The sequence below is a fragment of the Myxocyprinus asiaticus genome, chromosome 1 (assembly GCF_019703515.2).
Source record: "Myxocyprinus asiaticus isolate MX2 ecotype Aquarium Trade chromosome 1, UBuf_Myxa_2, whole genome shotgun sequence".
In the NCBI taxonomy this organism is placed as follows: Eukaryota; Metazoa; Chordata; class Actinopteri; order Cypriniformes; family Catostomidae; genus Myxocyprinus; species Myxocyprinus asiaticus.
The window spans coordinates 54056266-54072063 of record NC_059344.1 but is presented as its reverse complement, the minus strand read 5'-3'; the positions used below and the strand labels follow the sequence as shown (position 1 = coordinate 54072063).

At 38.2% G+C, this 15798-nt stretch overlaps 1 protein-coding gene and 1 long non-coding RNA gene across 8 annotated transcripts in view; one reads left to right on the top strand and one right to left on the bottom strand.

The window, feature by feature from the left end:
- The window catches only part of LOC127441137 (nuclear factor 1 B-type-like), a 126772-nt gene that overhangs the window by 45349 nt on the left and 65625 nt on the right, over nucleotides 1-15798 (bottom strand). For all 7 annotated transcript variants that reach the window (XM_051698362.1, XM_051698367.1, XM_051698354.1 and 4 more), the window contains exons 3-4: nucleotides 2979-3032; nucleotides 1547-1615 (exon numbers count right to left, since the gene is read on the bottom strand). In XM_051698362.1, the coding sequence (XP_051554322.1) occupies nucleotides 1547-1615; nucleotides 2979-3032 (123 nt within the window). The remainder of the gene's footprint in view (nucleotides 1-1546; nucleotides 1616-2978; nucleotides 3033-15798) is intronic.
- The window catches only part of LOC127441288 (uncharacterized), a 29668-nt gene continuing 17508 nt past the window's right edge, over nucleotides 3639-15798 (top strand). Inside the window, exon 1 of the long non-coding RNA XR_007897286.1 lies at nucleotides 3639-4076. This is a non-coding gene — a long non-coding RNA (uncharacterized LOC127441288). The remainder of the gene's footprint in view (nucleotides 4077-15798) is intronic.

Sequence of the window (15798 nt, the reverse complement as noted above, 5' to 3'; positions counted from 1 at the left end):
CCCAGTGCTAACCGACGTGGTCTCAAACCCCTAGGTAGAAGGACCGGTGCAGCCGGTCTTACGAAAGCAAGTCGCGACCGCAACGTTGCCATGGTCATGTTCTCGCAATGAGGACATGACCCATCCACGAACGATGTCTCCGCGTGGGCAGCGCCCAGACACGTAAGACAGCGATCATGGCTGTCAGAAGCGGAGAGATAACGACCGCAACCAGGAATAACACACAAACGGAAAGGCATCTTTAAAAAGACGTTCCGTGTGTGCCGCTCTTTTCGTGAATGAAAATATACTCTTTTAGAATATACTCTCTTTTTTCGCTCTGCCGAAGCGCCCAGGGGCGTTCTCTGCATTCCACAGGTGCAGAGGGGGAGAAGCCGCTGAAATGCAGCATAAATCCAGCAGTTTTGAGGTACGTCTTTGGAGGAAATTGAATTCAGTGCACTGGATACAACCGCTCAGCTCCGAAGAGAAAATCTGAATGAGTGGTTGCATACCAGCTCCTTTTATACCCGTATGTCTGGAGGAGTGGCATGCAAATTCCACTCGCCAATTCCCATTGGCCTTTTTTCAAAAAAGCAGAGGTGTTTGGGGCTCCAAAGAGTGACCCCTAGTGTCACTACATCGACACAACGTCGAGTGAGTGACAGATAGGGAACTATAGTTTGAACAGTATAAAAATCATTATGTCTGTGGAGAGTCCTCATAATGATAGCTGCACCAACATGAGTGTGTGTGTGTGTGTGTGTGTGTGTGTGTGTGTGTGTGTGTGTGTGTGTGTGTCAGACCATGACAACCCCATCAGCAATTTGTGCAGATCTTGACTGAGGGCAAGCCATCAGAGAAAGAATCTTTTTGGAACATCTGTCATTGTCTTTGATGAAGGCAGGCATGTCTACACATAAACTACTGCATGCTTGTGCACTAAAACCACATGCGCACACACATACAAGACCTGTCAGACTGGATTTTCCACACAAGTTCTGGGCAAGTCCCTCCCTTGCTAAATCGGGTATGCCTTAGCATAAAGCTGATTGCCATGTGTATTTACTTAGCTATACTGTGGGGACAAAATTGTCCCCAAAAGTGAGCTAAATCTGACAAAATTTCCCTTCGGGGTCTTCTGGGAATTTCTTTAATAAGGAAAAATAATTCCTTAGTAAATATAGGCCCCAATATAATATGTACTGTATATAATTGTATATATATTACATTTATAAATTATACAAATTTTATTGTGATGTAATGTAAAAATTAGTTTTATTTAAAAGCAGTAGAAAACTGTGGTATGTCCTTATTTCGATGAATGTAAATGTGTGTGTAGGTAAGAATTTGCCAATATTGTGGGGACCAGCCAAAACGGCTTAATAAAAATAAATAATGTCTTAATGAAAACATAAAAATGCAGAAAGGTTAGGCTTAGAGATAGGGGCAAGGTTAAGGGATAGATAATATCATTAGCTCAATATAGAAACAGCGGAAGTCAATGGAAAGTCCCCACCATGACAGAAAAAAAGTGTGTGAATGTGTATAGTGTGTCCAGACTTACTTCTGGACACTCTCACCAGCTCCGAAACACTGAAGACCCCTGATTTAACAAAGCTGTCTTCCAAGTAAACTGTGGGAAACAAAAGCATATTCCTCAGTGACATATTCTTACTTAACACATACACATAAGGACATTTCAAATGTTGCATGTTTGGTAAGTGGACATTTGCATGAAAGTCAAACATTTTAGTTTTCACATTCACATTAAACATAGAACAAAAATAATCTTTTCTCATCTTTTATTATACTTCAATCTTTACTTTCAGGGATTTGACTAACTAAATGTATTATAACTAGATGGATTCAATTCAGAGATTTTTTTTCTCTGACAAAAAAAACAACAACCATGCTTAGCATAATATGTAACATCGCATTCAAGACTCAAAAAAAAAAAAAAAAAAAAGTCCAGCCCCACAGGGTCAACCTCACAGAGCATTCCAGGACATCCAAATCTTTCCCACAATGCACCGCAAAGCCCAACAGGAAGTGCAGCGATGACTAGGGTTTCCAAGGTAGCGCTAGATGAGTTTGGGTCGTGACTTGAGAGCTTTATTTTACTTGGCAGGAGAATAAGCACAACCTGCTCTTGAGGTAAAGAACTAACTACACTCCATTATTTTAATTCTTTACACATTACATAGCAGCAATCGTGAAAGGAAAAAGAGGAAAAATTAAAGAGGAAAAAAAAAAACACAACTGAGTCCAGGGCAACAAACATGACAAATAGACATGGTCATCCATAAGCCATAAGCAAAGTCACTCTCAGTGTAAGCGCAAACTAAGAGCGCTGGTGATGTCATGACGTTGCTTGTTTTATATAAATTACCATTTTTGTTTTTCTTGTAAAATCACAGACATGACATGGTTAGCTTTCCAGTTGTCTTTAATTTGTGCAGAACATAGAGAGTAATTATGGTCAAAGTCAACATACTTTGGCCAAAAAAAGCCTGTTTCAGTAAATTTCTTAAAAAAAAAAAAAAAGCAAATAACTTGAACTTGAGAGGGTACAAGATTGGTTTTGGCAGAGTGCAATATAAAAGAATGTTTAGTTTTTAAATGATCAAAAAATATATCTATTTTGCAACTTGTTCTGGTTCATGTGGTACAGACTGAACAGCAGTCGTTACATCATGTGAGATAAGTAGATCACTAGACTAATCTAAACACACAAAGTTTCTCTGAACATACAGTAGATTTACAAGCCTATCTGCAAAGGATAAATCCAGTTACACCTTATACACAAACACACTTTTAAACTCACACAAACTTAAAAGTTCATTAACACTCTTTTTTTCATAGAGTGACATTATTTTCAGTACACCAGCAGCTGGGGTATAATTACGTAAAGGCTTTGATTATAGATGTGGGTGTGATTGTATGTGCAAATGCATTGATGTCCATCAGCATGTTTGTGCAAGTGTGCATTAACATACCTGGAGGGTTCTTGCCAGGCTCATTGTTGCTGGGACTTCCTGACTGCTGCGAGTCTGTAAACACAAATAAAGGTGGTGGATTAGAACACAAAACCCAGAGTGATCCGAAGCTCTACATACTGTATGAAAGTGCTGCACCTCACTATAATTTATCATCCTGTTCCAGTGCTTTCCCAAATGTTTGTTTAGATCTTATGGGTTACAGCTTTTTGTTGTTTTCTTGTACATAAGGAAATTAGACAAATTCAGTGTCGGAATTACACAGACACACTATACATATAAAAATGTGTGTGTCTCCATTGATGCAGAATTGCATGTATGTAAGAAATTTAAAACACTAAAAATAGCCCAAGATAACCACTCAAGTTATGTGTTTCAAAAAAAGAGGAAAATGGTGCATCTCCCTGTAACAGACAGCAGTTATTGTCGTTGCTGCCCCAACGTTCTTTCCAGGAAAGGAAACTACAGTTACTCTGTCCTGACAGGACAGGCCAGATGTGTGTAGAAACATGTTTTTTTTTCTTTCAGTGAGGGAGAACGAGAGTAGAAAGAGGGAGGGAGAGCAGGAAGATGTAAGAACAGGCAAAGGCAAGGCTGAAATGTGCCTCACAAAAGTAAAATTAAGTTTTTGTCCAAACGCAAGGAGACACACATACGTACAACACTTAGCTTGAAGTACAAGCGCAAAGTAAAAGAATGGGGAGGAATAGGTGGAAAAAATTAGAAGAATCCTGCCTGTCGTTGATGTGTGCTTTAAAGTTTGCGTTGATTGATTATGTTACCTTACCTAACAGTACATTTGGGAGGACGATCCCTATATTCTACAGTGTTAATGATACACAATGGCACTCATTCATCTCATCCTTTCATAAACTTGTTCAATGATCTGTTTTTTCCAAGATCACAACTGAGCTGCAAAATCACCACATTGTGGTGCAATCTTGGGAGACAAAGAGAGGTTTCAGGGATTCTGCCCACTACTTTGATGTCATCAATCTCAACTGCCCAAATCACAAGCAAACATACAGTACCAATGGCAACACGTGCTTCAAGAGAAACCACTGTGAAGGAGGATCAAGATATGGTCTCTACGAAATGGTAAGTGGTGGATTTTTCATTATATATGCAAGAACCCACACACACCAAAACAAACTTTGCAAGGTGCCGAGTCAAAAAAGAAAAATGTTGGAGTAGTGAGCAAGTGTGTGAGTTTTTTTCTATTTTTGATTAAGTAGTGGATTTTTCAACAGCTGATGTTGATACCGATATCAAAAGAGCATGGGAACTGATGGTCGATGTTATACCCACTATATTTTGCCCCGCAAAGGCAAAAGCAGTAACTACACATTTTGTAGAAAACAAGTCTTTTAGACTATGAACTGTCTTCTGACACACAGGTTTGGCTCACCTATGCTCAGATTTAGGGAAAATAGAGAGAGACCATATTTGGCTGGACAATCAAAAACTTAGAAGACATTTTTCTCAGATTTGCTGTTTGCACAGTTTACTTTAAAACAGTTTAACGATAGCAAAATAGCCTTTCATAAAATTGCTGAATTGAACACTTTACCACATTTTTATTAAAAAATCACTTCAAAATCTCAAAAATAAATAAATAAATAGTTTATTAACCATTGGCAAGGCTATCAGTAGATTTTGGAACTGACAAAAGGGAGAGCTAACACTCCTATCAATCAGTGAAGTGGATATGATTATCAGCCAGTTTATCAGTCTCTCACTAATAGTACGAATAAAACTGCAGGAGAGAAAATGAGCTGGGACATCACTCTTGTTCCTCCAAGAGCTTCATCTCAGAACTGAAAGTTAGAGGGGGAGAGTAACTGATAGAGAGAAATAAAAAAAGACCATTAAACAGATCTGCAAAAACAGAATGTTCTTGGCTCCAACTCAACAATGACAAAGAAAGGGAGGGAACACCATACGTTAAGAAGAAAAAAGGTTGGAGAAAGACAGAGGGAGAGGGGGAGAAAGAGACTACAATAAGAAAATCTAAATCATAAAAATATTATATATTAATGTTATTTTCCACTTTCACTGATTTATATTTTTTAACCAACATCAGTCCTGATCATAACTACCAAATATTCATTCATTTTCAGGATTTTAACCCTTTAAATTCCAGTTTGTTTACATAATGCAACTGTTTGTTTTTTTTACACACACACATACACACACGCACACACATTTCTCAATACACACATACAAAACACACTCTGACATCCATACCAACACACCCACACAATTTTAGCTGCATCATTTATTCAATTGGCTTGCAGTGCTCTATAATACAGCAAACAGAAAATAGGGAAAAAAGCATGTATTTACTCCATAGGCTAAACATGAGAAAAATGGTGCCATCTGGTGGAAAATATTAAAATTTTTAATTTTGAAGCCAGGACTCCAGAATGAAAGCATAATATCAAATAATTCATGATTTTATGCTTTAATGGCACTGGGATCAAATATTGTAGTTTTAATGGGTTTCAATTGGGACATTTTTGTCCTTAAGGCCCTGAGTGTAACTATTTTGTGTACACAGTGTATTATAGATGTATTTTAGAAAATTCCCCCAAAAATACACTCCTTTGGCAAAATTTATGCCGTTGGCATTAACATAGCCAAAGTGATAGAAAAAACAAAAATGAAAAAGACAAAAATGTCCAGAAGGTTGCACAAGGGTTAAAGTTATCTTTGAATTAAGCTAGGGCAATTGTCTTCCCACCGCAATAAATAACATCTTAAGTGGTGTTTGAATCAGGAAAGCCTATTGGACCGAAAGCCAACAGCTGAGCCTTTGATTGGATGTGGGCAGGTTGGCATTGTGACAGTGCCCGTTCCTATGCCAACTACCCTCCCCCCACCAATTCACATTTAGGTTTGATGCCATCCATCAGTCTGGTTAAAGACATCTCCTCCCATGCACACTGCCCCAAGAGAGAGAAAAAAAGAAATCGAGAGGCTAGAGGAACAGTTTGCATCATAAGGTACAATCTAGCATAAATGTTAAGTGATTAAACACAGGACACAGACTACTTAAAACATCACTGATCTAGATATATTCAACATTACTGTATGGGCAACATCAAAATCACCAGTCATACACTACGGGATTGATGATACAAACTAACCATGCCTCATTTCAGCAGGATATTCAATATTTTTGTAATAAAAATGCAGAAGTTTAAGTTTTGCAGTACCATAGCTACAAGTGCCAATTCTTTTGTTATTATGAACATAATAACATTTTAAAGTACAATATGACAGACTATGTATACATATAAGAGTGTGTGTGTCTGTGTGTGTGAGAGGTTGTGTGTTTTACACATGGTGGAGTGTTTGAATAAGGGATCGATGGTTCGCTTTAAAAATAAACACTTATAAGCCACACATTTAAACAGTTTGGCTAGGGCTATGTTGAGTGCGTGTGTGTGTGTGTGTGTGTGTGTGTGTGTGTGTGTGTGTGTGTGAGGTAGAGAGAGAGAGAGACAGCTCCCAGAAACACTGAGCTTATCCAAGTACAATAACCCTTGGCACCTAACAGTCCTGCCACTTGTTTAAACAAACAAACTGTCCAAGGAGAGAAAGAGGAAGAGAGAGGGCAGGCCGAGGAGGGTAAAATTAATCTCTCTTTTCTTTGTACAGTACCTGATAAAGAAAGAGAATGGTAGCTAGGGCATTGCATTGGGTAATTTTTCGATTTTGTCAATTTATCAGTGTAGTTGCTTTTGCCTTTCGGTTAGGTTCGATAGTTCATTTTTGTTTTTTCCATCCCCGTGGGCAGCTTTCTTCTAACACATTAGTTATCGGTATCAGCAACATCCTATATCGGTCAACCTCTAATTGCTAAGGTGTTCTGGGTGGTTGCTAGGTGGTTGCTAACTGGCCCACCACCAAGTCTGTATGATACTCTAGAGATGTCTTGGGGTCATACTTTAATGTAAGCTATGGGAATTTTTTTGCCTGTTTTATGTTCCGCCAGGTGAATATCGTAAGACAAATCACTTAGAAAAGTTATAGCACACCCTTTTTCAACAAGCCGCACAATTTTAGGGATCATACATATCTGTAGTACAAACAAAGTGCGCCCAAGTTTACTACTTAGGGATATCTTTGTTTGCATTAACAACCTAAAAGTCTAATATGAAGACACTTGATCTAGGATAATATCCAAATGAATAGGAGTAAGATGAGCTCATTTCTGGATGAGCACAGTTGAGCTTCATAAATACGAGTGGTAATGTATCCTTGTGCCACCCTATCTGCTGGATCTCATCCATACAACTGTCACAATTACACCATCGGCACATCTTCCACCTGCAAGGTAATGCAATGTCTTTTTTCAGGAAGAATATCTCCCAATACCCCAATCTTGGATCTACAAACCCAAACATGCAAGCTTACACACACCTACTCTTGGCTCTACCCCATGTAACCCAACCAGCCTCTTGTCTTTGTTTTGTGCTTGGTTGAGAGCTATCATATACTTCAGCAACTTTATCACACCCCCGGCAAACGCACGCGCAAAACTGACCCGCCGCATGCATACCGTCGACATTTCAGGAGGAGGCGTCTGGCAGCCATTTTAGAAAGCTGCACACATGTACTGTTCAGCTTGCCAAAGAAACCAGGCCTGAGCCAAGTTCTCTCTCTCTCTCATTTTCTCACCCTATCCTGAGTCCTGAGCCAAGCACCCAAAGAAAGCAGAGGGAGGGAGAGAGAGAGTCGAGGACATAGAGAGCGAGAGAGAGTGAGAGGCAGAAATATCTCCTAATTATGGGCTGCCCTGGCCGAAATGTTTTGAACGGTACAGCTGCAATCATGTAAATATTGTCTGTGGCTGAGTGACACCCAGCGATTGAGTGTGTGTGTGTGCTGGTCATTGGCCGGCATATGGACCTCATAGTATGATTATGACAGCACACGCACCCAAAAATGCACAGAGGCAGATCTTTGTTTATTTTTCCCTCTACCAATCAGTCCACACTTTATCTTTCCTTTTCCATCTCTATTTATACTTCCACATCAGCTTTTTCTCTGCCTTTCCCTTTTCAGTATTTACATCTTTACATCAGTCTTTTTGATGCATATCTCTAAGTCCTTTTTCTCTACCTGTTTCACTTTCTCCGTCTCTTCATTTTCTTTCTCAATTTTTTTCCTTTCGCTTCTCCCTTTTGGCAATTGTTGATAAAACACACAGCTGTTTATCAAAGTTAGCTGTAACCCAAACACAGATATAGTAAGGAAAGCAGCTTGCCAGCTGTAGAGACAGAGAGATAATGTCATAACAGGCTTGTGTTAGTGGGCAGTGCGCATACTAATGGTCATCTCTCTTTTAAAAGCACACCAGTATAAGGACTGGTGGTCATATACCAGTCCTAGTTTGTACCACCTCATTCTAAATGCATTTAAACATTTAATTAATGAATATCATACAATGTGCAAATTAAGTGCATCCTGCTCAATGTATTTACGGCAAAGCATTTATTTAATACTACATATAGTAGATGCTTTATTGATTCATATTATGCAAAAACCTTTAGATAAATATAACAATTCTGTAATTTGCATTAATACGCAGCACAATGGAATATTTTATTTTTTTTTTCGCAGCACTCTGTGGTCAAACATTAATGTATTAAGACCTCTAAACTGTAGAATTGACTGTTGACTGTTATGCAAAACACCACCGCATGGTACAGAATGAATGTTTCAATCAGAGTTTGCACTACAAATCATGACAGATCTTGTAAAATATCTCTCATGGTCTATTTTTATCTGCAATTAGTTCCTTTTGTGTTATTTTTGCATGTAAAAGTGCCTTTTCTCATGGCCAATTGGTTGAGAGCTTCTCTCTCTCTCTGTCTGTCTCTCTGTGTGTGTCTCTCTCTCCCACACACACACACACACACACACATATAGTGCACTCAAAGCTTCAGAATCAAAGCAAACATTTACAAAGTTCAATTTAGGAAATATATATATATATATATATATATATATATATATATATATATATATATATATATATATATATATATATTATTATTATTATTATTATTATTATTATTATTATTATTATTTTTTATTATTATTATTATTATATATTTTTTGGCTTGGATTAAAAAACAATGCAAAGAAGGTAAAAGATCTTTCTGATAAAAGTTATTTACTGATAAAGGTATTTCAGCACAAATCCAAATGTGTGAAAGTTCTACCATTATTTTAAACAAAAAAGAAGCTTTGATTATATTTTTCAGACATTTTTAATCACTTATTTACATTTTTGAAAAAACGAAATTACGTGCCTTATTACACGTTTGGCTGCAGTTTCCCAGTGAAATGTTCAGCGAGGGGTGCCAAAGGTGAGTGAAATGCTGTCGTAATCACACAAGATTTTAAGCTGAATCTTAGATGGAGGTTTTAATGAGTAAACTTATCTCCCTAACCTAAAACTTTACCCTAAACCTAACCAATAGTGATCTAAAATCAAATGAGAGGTAGACAGAAAACAGACCTCCTTACACTTAACCAATGCCTAAACCTATCCGATAGTGTCCAAAAATAAAATGGGAAATGAAAAGCACATTTTCTGAAGCAAACACATCATCTTGTGTCGTTCTATGACACTTTTGTCTCACGTGTCAGCTTGCACGCTTGACTGGTCTCAAACCACGTACTTCAGAGTCCAAAGTCCAACACTTCATCAGGTGAGCTACCGCACAACCTAATCACATTTGGAATAAGTGTGTAAATGTAGGTGAGTCTATAATACAAGCGTTAAAATATATAGTTTTTCAAATGATGCGTTATAGTAAAAGTGTTTTGATATCATAACATAGCAGTGTGTGAGTAATAGTGCAAAAAATAAATGTTTATAAAGTCATAATCAGCCACTGTAGTCGTGATTTGTGTGAAAGTGAATAAAATGAACAGTTGTTGTAGCACCTCTTGTGTTAATTTCAACAAGAAACTACGAAGAAACGAAGAATCCGGCACTTAAAAGTTAGTTTGCAAAAATGTAGTAATGTTCATTCTATGAGACTAGGTTGCCTGTATGCCTAAACATGGTCGCGTGACGGTTGAACTGCCGAGTGTCTTTAAGAGGATTTTCTGTGTTGCAGAATCCAGGCTCTGTAATTGGGACAAGTTTTTATTAAGGGCTCTGATTAGATTACAACTCCACTTTTCTCATATCAAGTATCCTTTCAAAAGCAGTGTCTGCATGTCACAGATCAGACTTCACACACACACACACACTCGGAGACAAACAACGACCTTCTCACACAATCTATCTATCCGTAACACATGCACATTAACAGATGGTTTGTGAAAATGGGACCAAAGCTTGAGTGAGTCTTTTCATGGAAAGACACCCCCCCACCCCCCCACCCCCTTCCAAAAAAAGAAAAGTTTCTCCCCAGCCACACATCCACATTAAACACTGGCCTCTGTTTCTCGCCTGAGCTCAAGCACTAGATTGCAGACGTGAAGAGGGGAGGCTAAAGTCACAGTCTCTGGGATGAATGAGAGATTGAGCAGAAAGACAGAGAGACAGGGGGTGGGAAAAAGAGAGTGAGTTGAAAAGAGGAAAAGAACAATGGTTAGACAGGATGGGGATGTTAAATAGCAGTGGGTTGGATTGAGCTAAGACAAACTAGAGATAGAGAGAGAGCGAGAACAAGAATGAAACAAAAGAGAAATTGTGTGTGTGTGTGTGTGTGTGCAGACTGCCTTCTGTGGACTCAAAAAAGTTGGAAAGAAAAGAAGTGTCTGGGAAAACAAGTCACTCAGGGCACCATACACACACACACACACACACACACACACACATGTGAATGCAACTTCAGGCACACGTCTTCACAATAACACAGCTATGCACTGTGTTAATAAAGACATACAGGCACAAAGCATTTACAATGGTCGAGACACACACTGCATCATGCAGAGATCTCTGATGTACACACGAAGTTCCCATGTCAACACAGCACTGAACCCAGGGTGGCTCATCAGTCACATTAAAAGTGACTGAAGCACTGTGACAGCACTGTGACACTGTTTGTATGTGTGTTTAACAAAGGATGCCTATAGAGCACACATCAAATCAAACTGGCTCACAACTGCTGTGTCTGTCCTTAGAAAGTCTAGTTTTATAGAAACGCTTTTGTCACATTTTCTTTCCAAAGGGGCCTTGGATCTCAGTCGTCATAACACACATCAATAAGTTGACAAGTGTCGACCAAACCTCTCTGAAATCCCCCCCCCCGACATATTGTTGTTTGATTGGCTGAGTGAACGGTCCATTTGCATGAATGTGCAGCTGTGCGTGGAGTCGTGGTATGCCACCATCTCCTTGATCCATCCGTAGCTGTGGTAAATATCCAAGCCTTTTTGTAGCCGTCAGACATGAGGAAGGGGAGGAGTGAAGAGAAAGAGAGAGGGAGGGATGGAGAGAGTGAAACTATAGATTCAATTATGCACGCACATTTCCCCATTTATGGAGTGTTGCACGGACGAGGAGGGGGATGGAATGTGAACCAATGACATTCGGCTGTACGTAGCTCCTGTCAGGAGAAACACTAATGAGGTGACACTCAGTGGTTGGAGCCCAGCCAAAACAGTCCATTAACTCTGCACAAGTAGTTAAGAGGAGGAGAGATGGGGAGGGGAATGCATCAAGAGAAATTAAAGAAAGAAAGAAAGAAAGAAAGAAAGAAAGAAAGAAAGAAAGGATGGAGAGCGAGATAGAATGACTGTTGGGTTGTAGTTGTGAATGCCATGACGGGAGGCCAATGGCTGTGAAGAGTATGTTCATGACCAGTAACTGTGGTGTGTGTGGAAAGTGTGTTGGCACTAATGAAGGTCCATGCAAAGCTTCAAACTAAGCTACAGGTATATACCAAGATGAAACAGAATGATCTTACAGCATCTATGAGAGGAACGCACATGAATGACCACCATGTCGGAAATAGCAATGGTATATCTTTGAAGGAATGCACTTTGATAAATACAAGTTAATCTAAATCAACAGCATTTGTGGCATAATGTTGACTGCCACAAAAATATTTAAACTCATCCCTTGTTTATTTAAGCCTCCTTTTTGTCTTTCAGGTCATTTTTGACCCCTAATGAAAACCATTTAAAATGTGAAGGAAGGTGCCGTAATAGTTCTTTCTGCTATCTAATGTTTTAGGAGAAATTTATGTTCAATAGGTCTTTTTCCATTTGGGGGCTTTTAGCCCCATTTTACCCTATCATATAAAATCATGGTAATAAAATCATTTACTAACTTATTACTAGTACTGTAGAAAAATACTCAGTGTGTGAATGTGTGTTTGTGTGTGTGGACATGTGCATGTGTGCACAAACTCTGTTTGAGAGAAAAGTATGTAATAATTTATTAAGACAATGGAAGGAACAACGTGTTCTAAATTGTCATTTCTCTTAAACAATTATATATACAATGAATTTTCATTTTATTTTGTTTGTTTTGAAGTCACAACATTTGGTTCCAGTACCATAAACTATGTGGTATTTCTAATGTATTCTTTCCCTGTCCAGTTTAAAAAAATCACCCTAAGACAATAGGGGGATTAAAAAAACAAAAAGACAAAAATCAAAAAGGCACTTACAATGGAAGTGAATGGGGCCAATACATAAACATTAAAATACACGTTTTCAAAAATATAGCAACAAGACATAAACATAATACACCGATCAGCCACAACATTAAAACCACCTGCCTAATATTGTGTAGGTCCCCCTCGTGCCGCCAAAACAGTGCCAACCTGCATCTCAGAATGCTATTCTGAGATGCTTTTCTTCTCACCACAATTGTACAGATTGGTTATCCGAGTTACCATAGACTTTGTCAGTTCAAACCAGTCTGGCCATTCTCTGTTGACTTCTCTCATCAACAAGGCATTTCCATCCACAGAACTGCCGCTCACTGGATGTTTTTTGTTTTTGGTACCATTCGGAGTAAATTCTAGAGACTGTTGTGTGTAGAAATCCCAGGAGATCAGCAGTTACAAAAATACTCAAACCAGCCCATCTGACACCAACAATTATTTTTATTTTTAATTTATTGTTGTGGCTGATCGGTGTACATGTAAACAAGATTTTAGTCTGATAAAATTGTGTACTAACCTTATCTGTGTGTAAAGTTATATCCAACTGCATTGTCGGCACGTAACGCCGGTAACACCTGTAAATTGGTAAATTATGTAACACTAGGAAATTCCTGATTTTATCACACTAAAACATGTTAAGACGTACTGTATAATGTTCATGTCTTGTGGCTATACTTTTGAAACAGTGTGTCTTTTGATGTTTATGGACTGGCCCACATTGGCCTCCATTATAAGTGCCTTAATGTAACCATGATTTTTGCTCTTTTTTTTTTACTGAACAAGGTTTGAGTCAAAATTATTTAGTGTGGCAATTAATATAATGGCAAAAATGCTGTCAACTATTGAACCTGGAACAAATCCTTTAAGCCTCGATTTTTCCCAGTTCCCAATGCACCCATTTTTATGACCAAGAATTATGACTTCTGAGTTTGTAAGAAGGAACTTCTCAAGAGGACTTGAAGGCAGCATAAGATCATGATATCTTCCTGGTTGGAAGAGTGCAGAACAAGCCTTTCTTTCTGGGAGAGTGTCATTTTACACAGTGCAAGCCTTGGCATGAATTAACCTCATGTACTGTACAGACCTTAACCCTGTTTGTTGTCTGAACTAAAATGAACCATTTTAAGCAATATTGATATTTTTAATGCTTATTTTATTTGTTACATTCTCACTAGAGCACTGTTCCCACAACCTCAAGACGAAGAACACAAATTAGCACTGCACTTACTGTACACACTTACAGTGTGAGAAGAAACCTTGTTTTACCACTTTGTTATGCTTCGATTGTCAGGACATGTCATAATAAGTGCATCATTGTTGTAAACCATGAACAGTTAGTCTCCTTTAAATAAATATGACAAGAAATGCAAATGTAGCTTTCAGTGGAGCAGTATGAGCAATGAGCACCCTCAATTACTCTACAGCAGGGATGGGCAACTGGCGGCCCACAGGCCGTATACGGCCCTCTGTATCATTGAATACGGCTCATCGGACAAGACCGAGGATTGATTTTATTTCTTTGAAAAAGGGATTATGTAAAGACTGCATTCAGTTTATGATGTTATTACAACTATTGACCAGAAGAGGTTGCTTGTTCTTAGCAGACCTGCTGATCATTCTAAGATTCTAGAATGCAACATCTTACACTTGCTCATCATTTCTAAGGTAAATTGAGCTAAATTGGGTGAAACCCATGTCTTTTGTTTGCCTGGATACGAAATCTGTCATTAAAGATTTCAATTTGATTCGCAAATACACCATTGATCAATTGATCAAAGAGGTGTACAGTATGAGAGATACATACACCAGAGCTGCTCTCCTCACAGATGTAAATGGTAAACAAAACAAAAAAAAAGGGTAAAAGGCATCAAAAGATTTTACGAAATCCGTGACAGTGCGGGAATCACCAATGACATCTAATGCTGTTTTGCCCATGCTTGTGAAAAACGAAAAAGTTGTTATAAGAGGGAGAAACTTTGAAGAAATGCACGATTGAGATGCCTGACTGATTGTTGAAAAGTCTTGCGAATAGAGAGAATGTTCTCTGACGCACAGAACTGTTCGGTCAGTGTGTGTATATTGTGGTGCTGAAATGTTTTGTATTAATTGACTGAAATGTTATGTTCTTGCATCCAGTATTGTTATTGATGATAATATTTAGATTTTAATTAATACCTATAATCTGTTTTATGAGGTGGGGTTGAAAATGTAGTCTGTTCATTAGTGTGTTTGTCTGTTGCAAATGTAGACAATGCAAATGAGATAGTATAAGTCTGAAGTATATTGCTTGTCAATTGAACATGAATTTGTACATGTGAACGGCATGTTTTAGTAGAAACGCAAGTTACAAAATAATTATATTAGTTTTTATAAATATTGTTAAATAAAAATATTAATGTTAATGTTACCTCAGCTGTTTCTGCAGTTTATTAAAACAACATTAAAAAGTGGGTTCTTTACTTTCATAATAGACCTATTGAGGACACATTTGTGGCTTTAGCTTTAGCCAATTATTCTTAAGTTCCTGAAAGCAGAATGTTGCTGTTTCTAAATTCTCATACTTACACTATGCATTAAAAGTATGTACTTCACTAATGATGGGATAGTACCTACTTTTAAGTGTACAGCAATAGAGTATGCCTGTATTGGGACATACAATTTCCACTTCCTAAAAAGTTTGGACATTATTAAATAAATGCTAATAAAAACAAAAAGAAGTGATTTGTAACTTCTATTCACACTGTGCTCTATTGAAAGCACTACAACAACACATTATTTGATGTTTTACCTTGTGAATTTAAATGTAAAATATTTAATTATATACACAATTCAAATCAGATGATTGCAACAGACTCCAAAAAAAGTTGCGACAGTCGAGTGTTGCATACTATGCTGCTTTGCAATCCTCGCCATTTTTCTTCACCAAGATATATGTCAAATTTGGGCATATTACTTCAAATCTTGCATTCTATGGTATGCGAACTGTGACGCTGAAAAGCACACAGACCAGCATCCCTTTTACAACTCTATTTCCTTCAGCTGCAAGTCATCACTGTGCCAACCTCAGCTGATAGTCAAGCTTCCATCTGCGGTAAGGGGCAAAGGGGTGTCAGCTCAAGCATGAGGAGGCGGGGCAATGTGCCAGCACAGTAGAGGAGTAGTACCCAAGT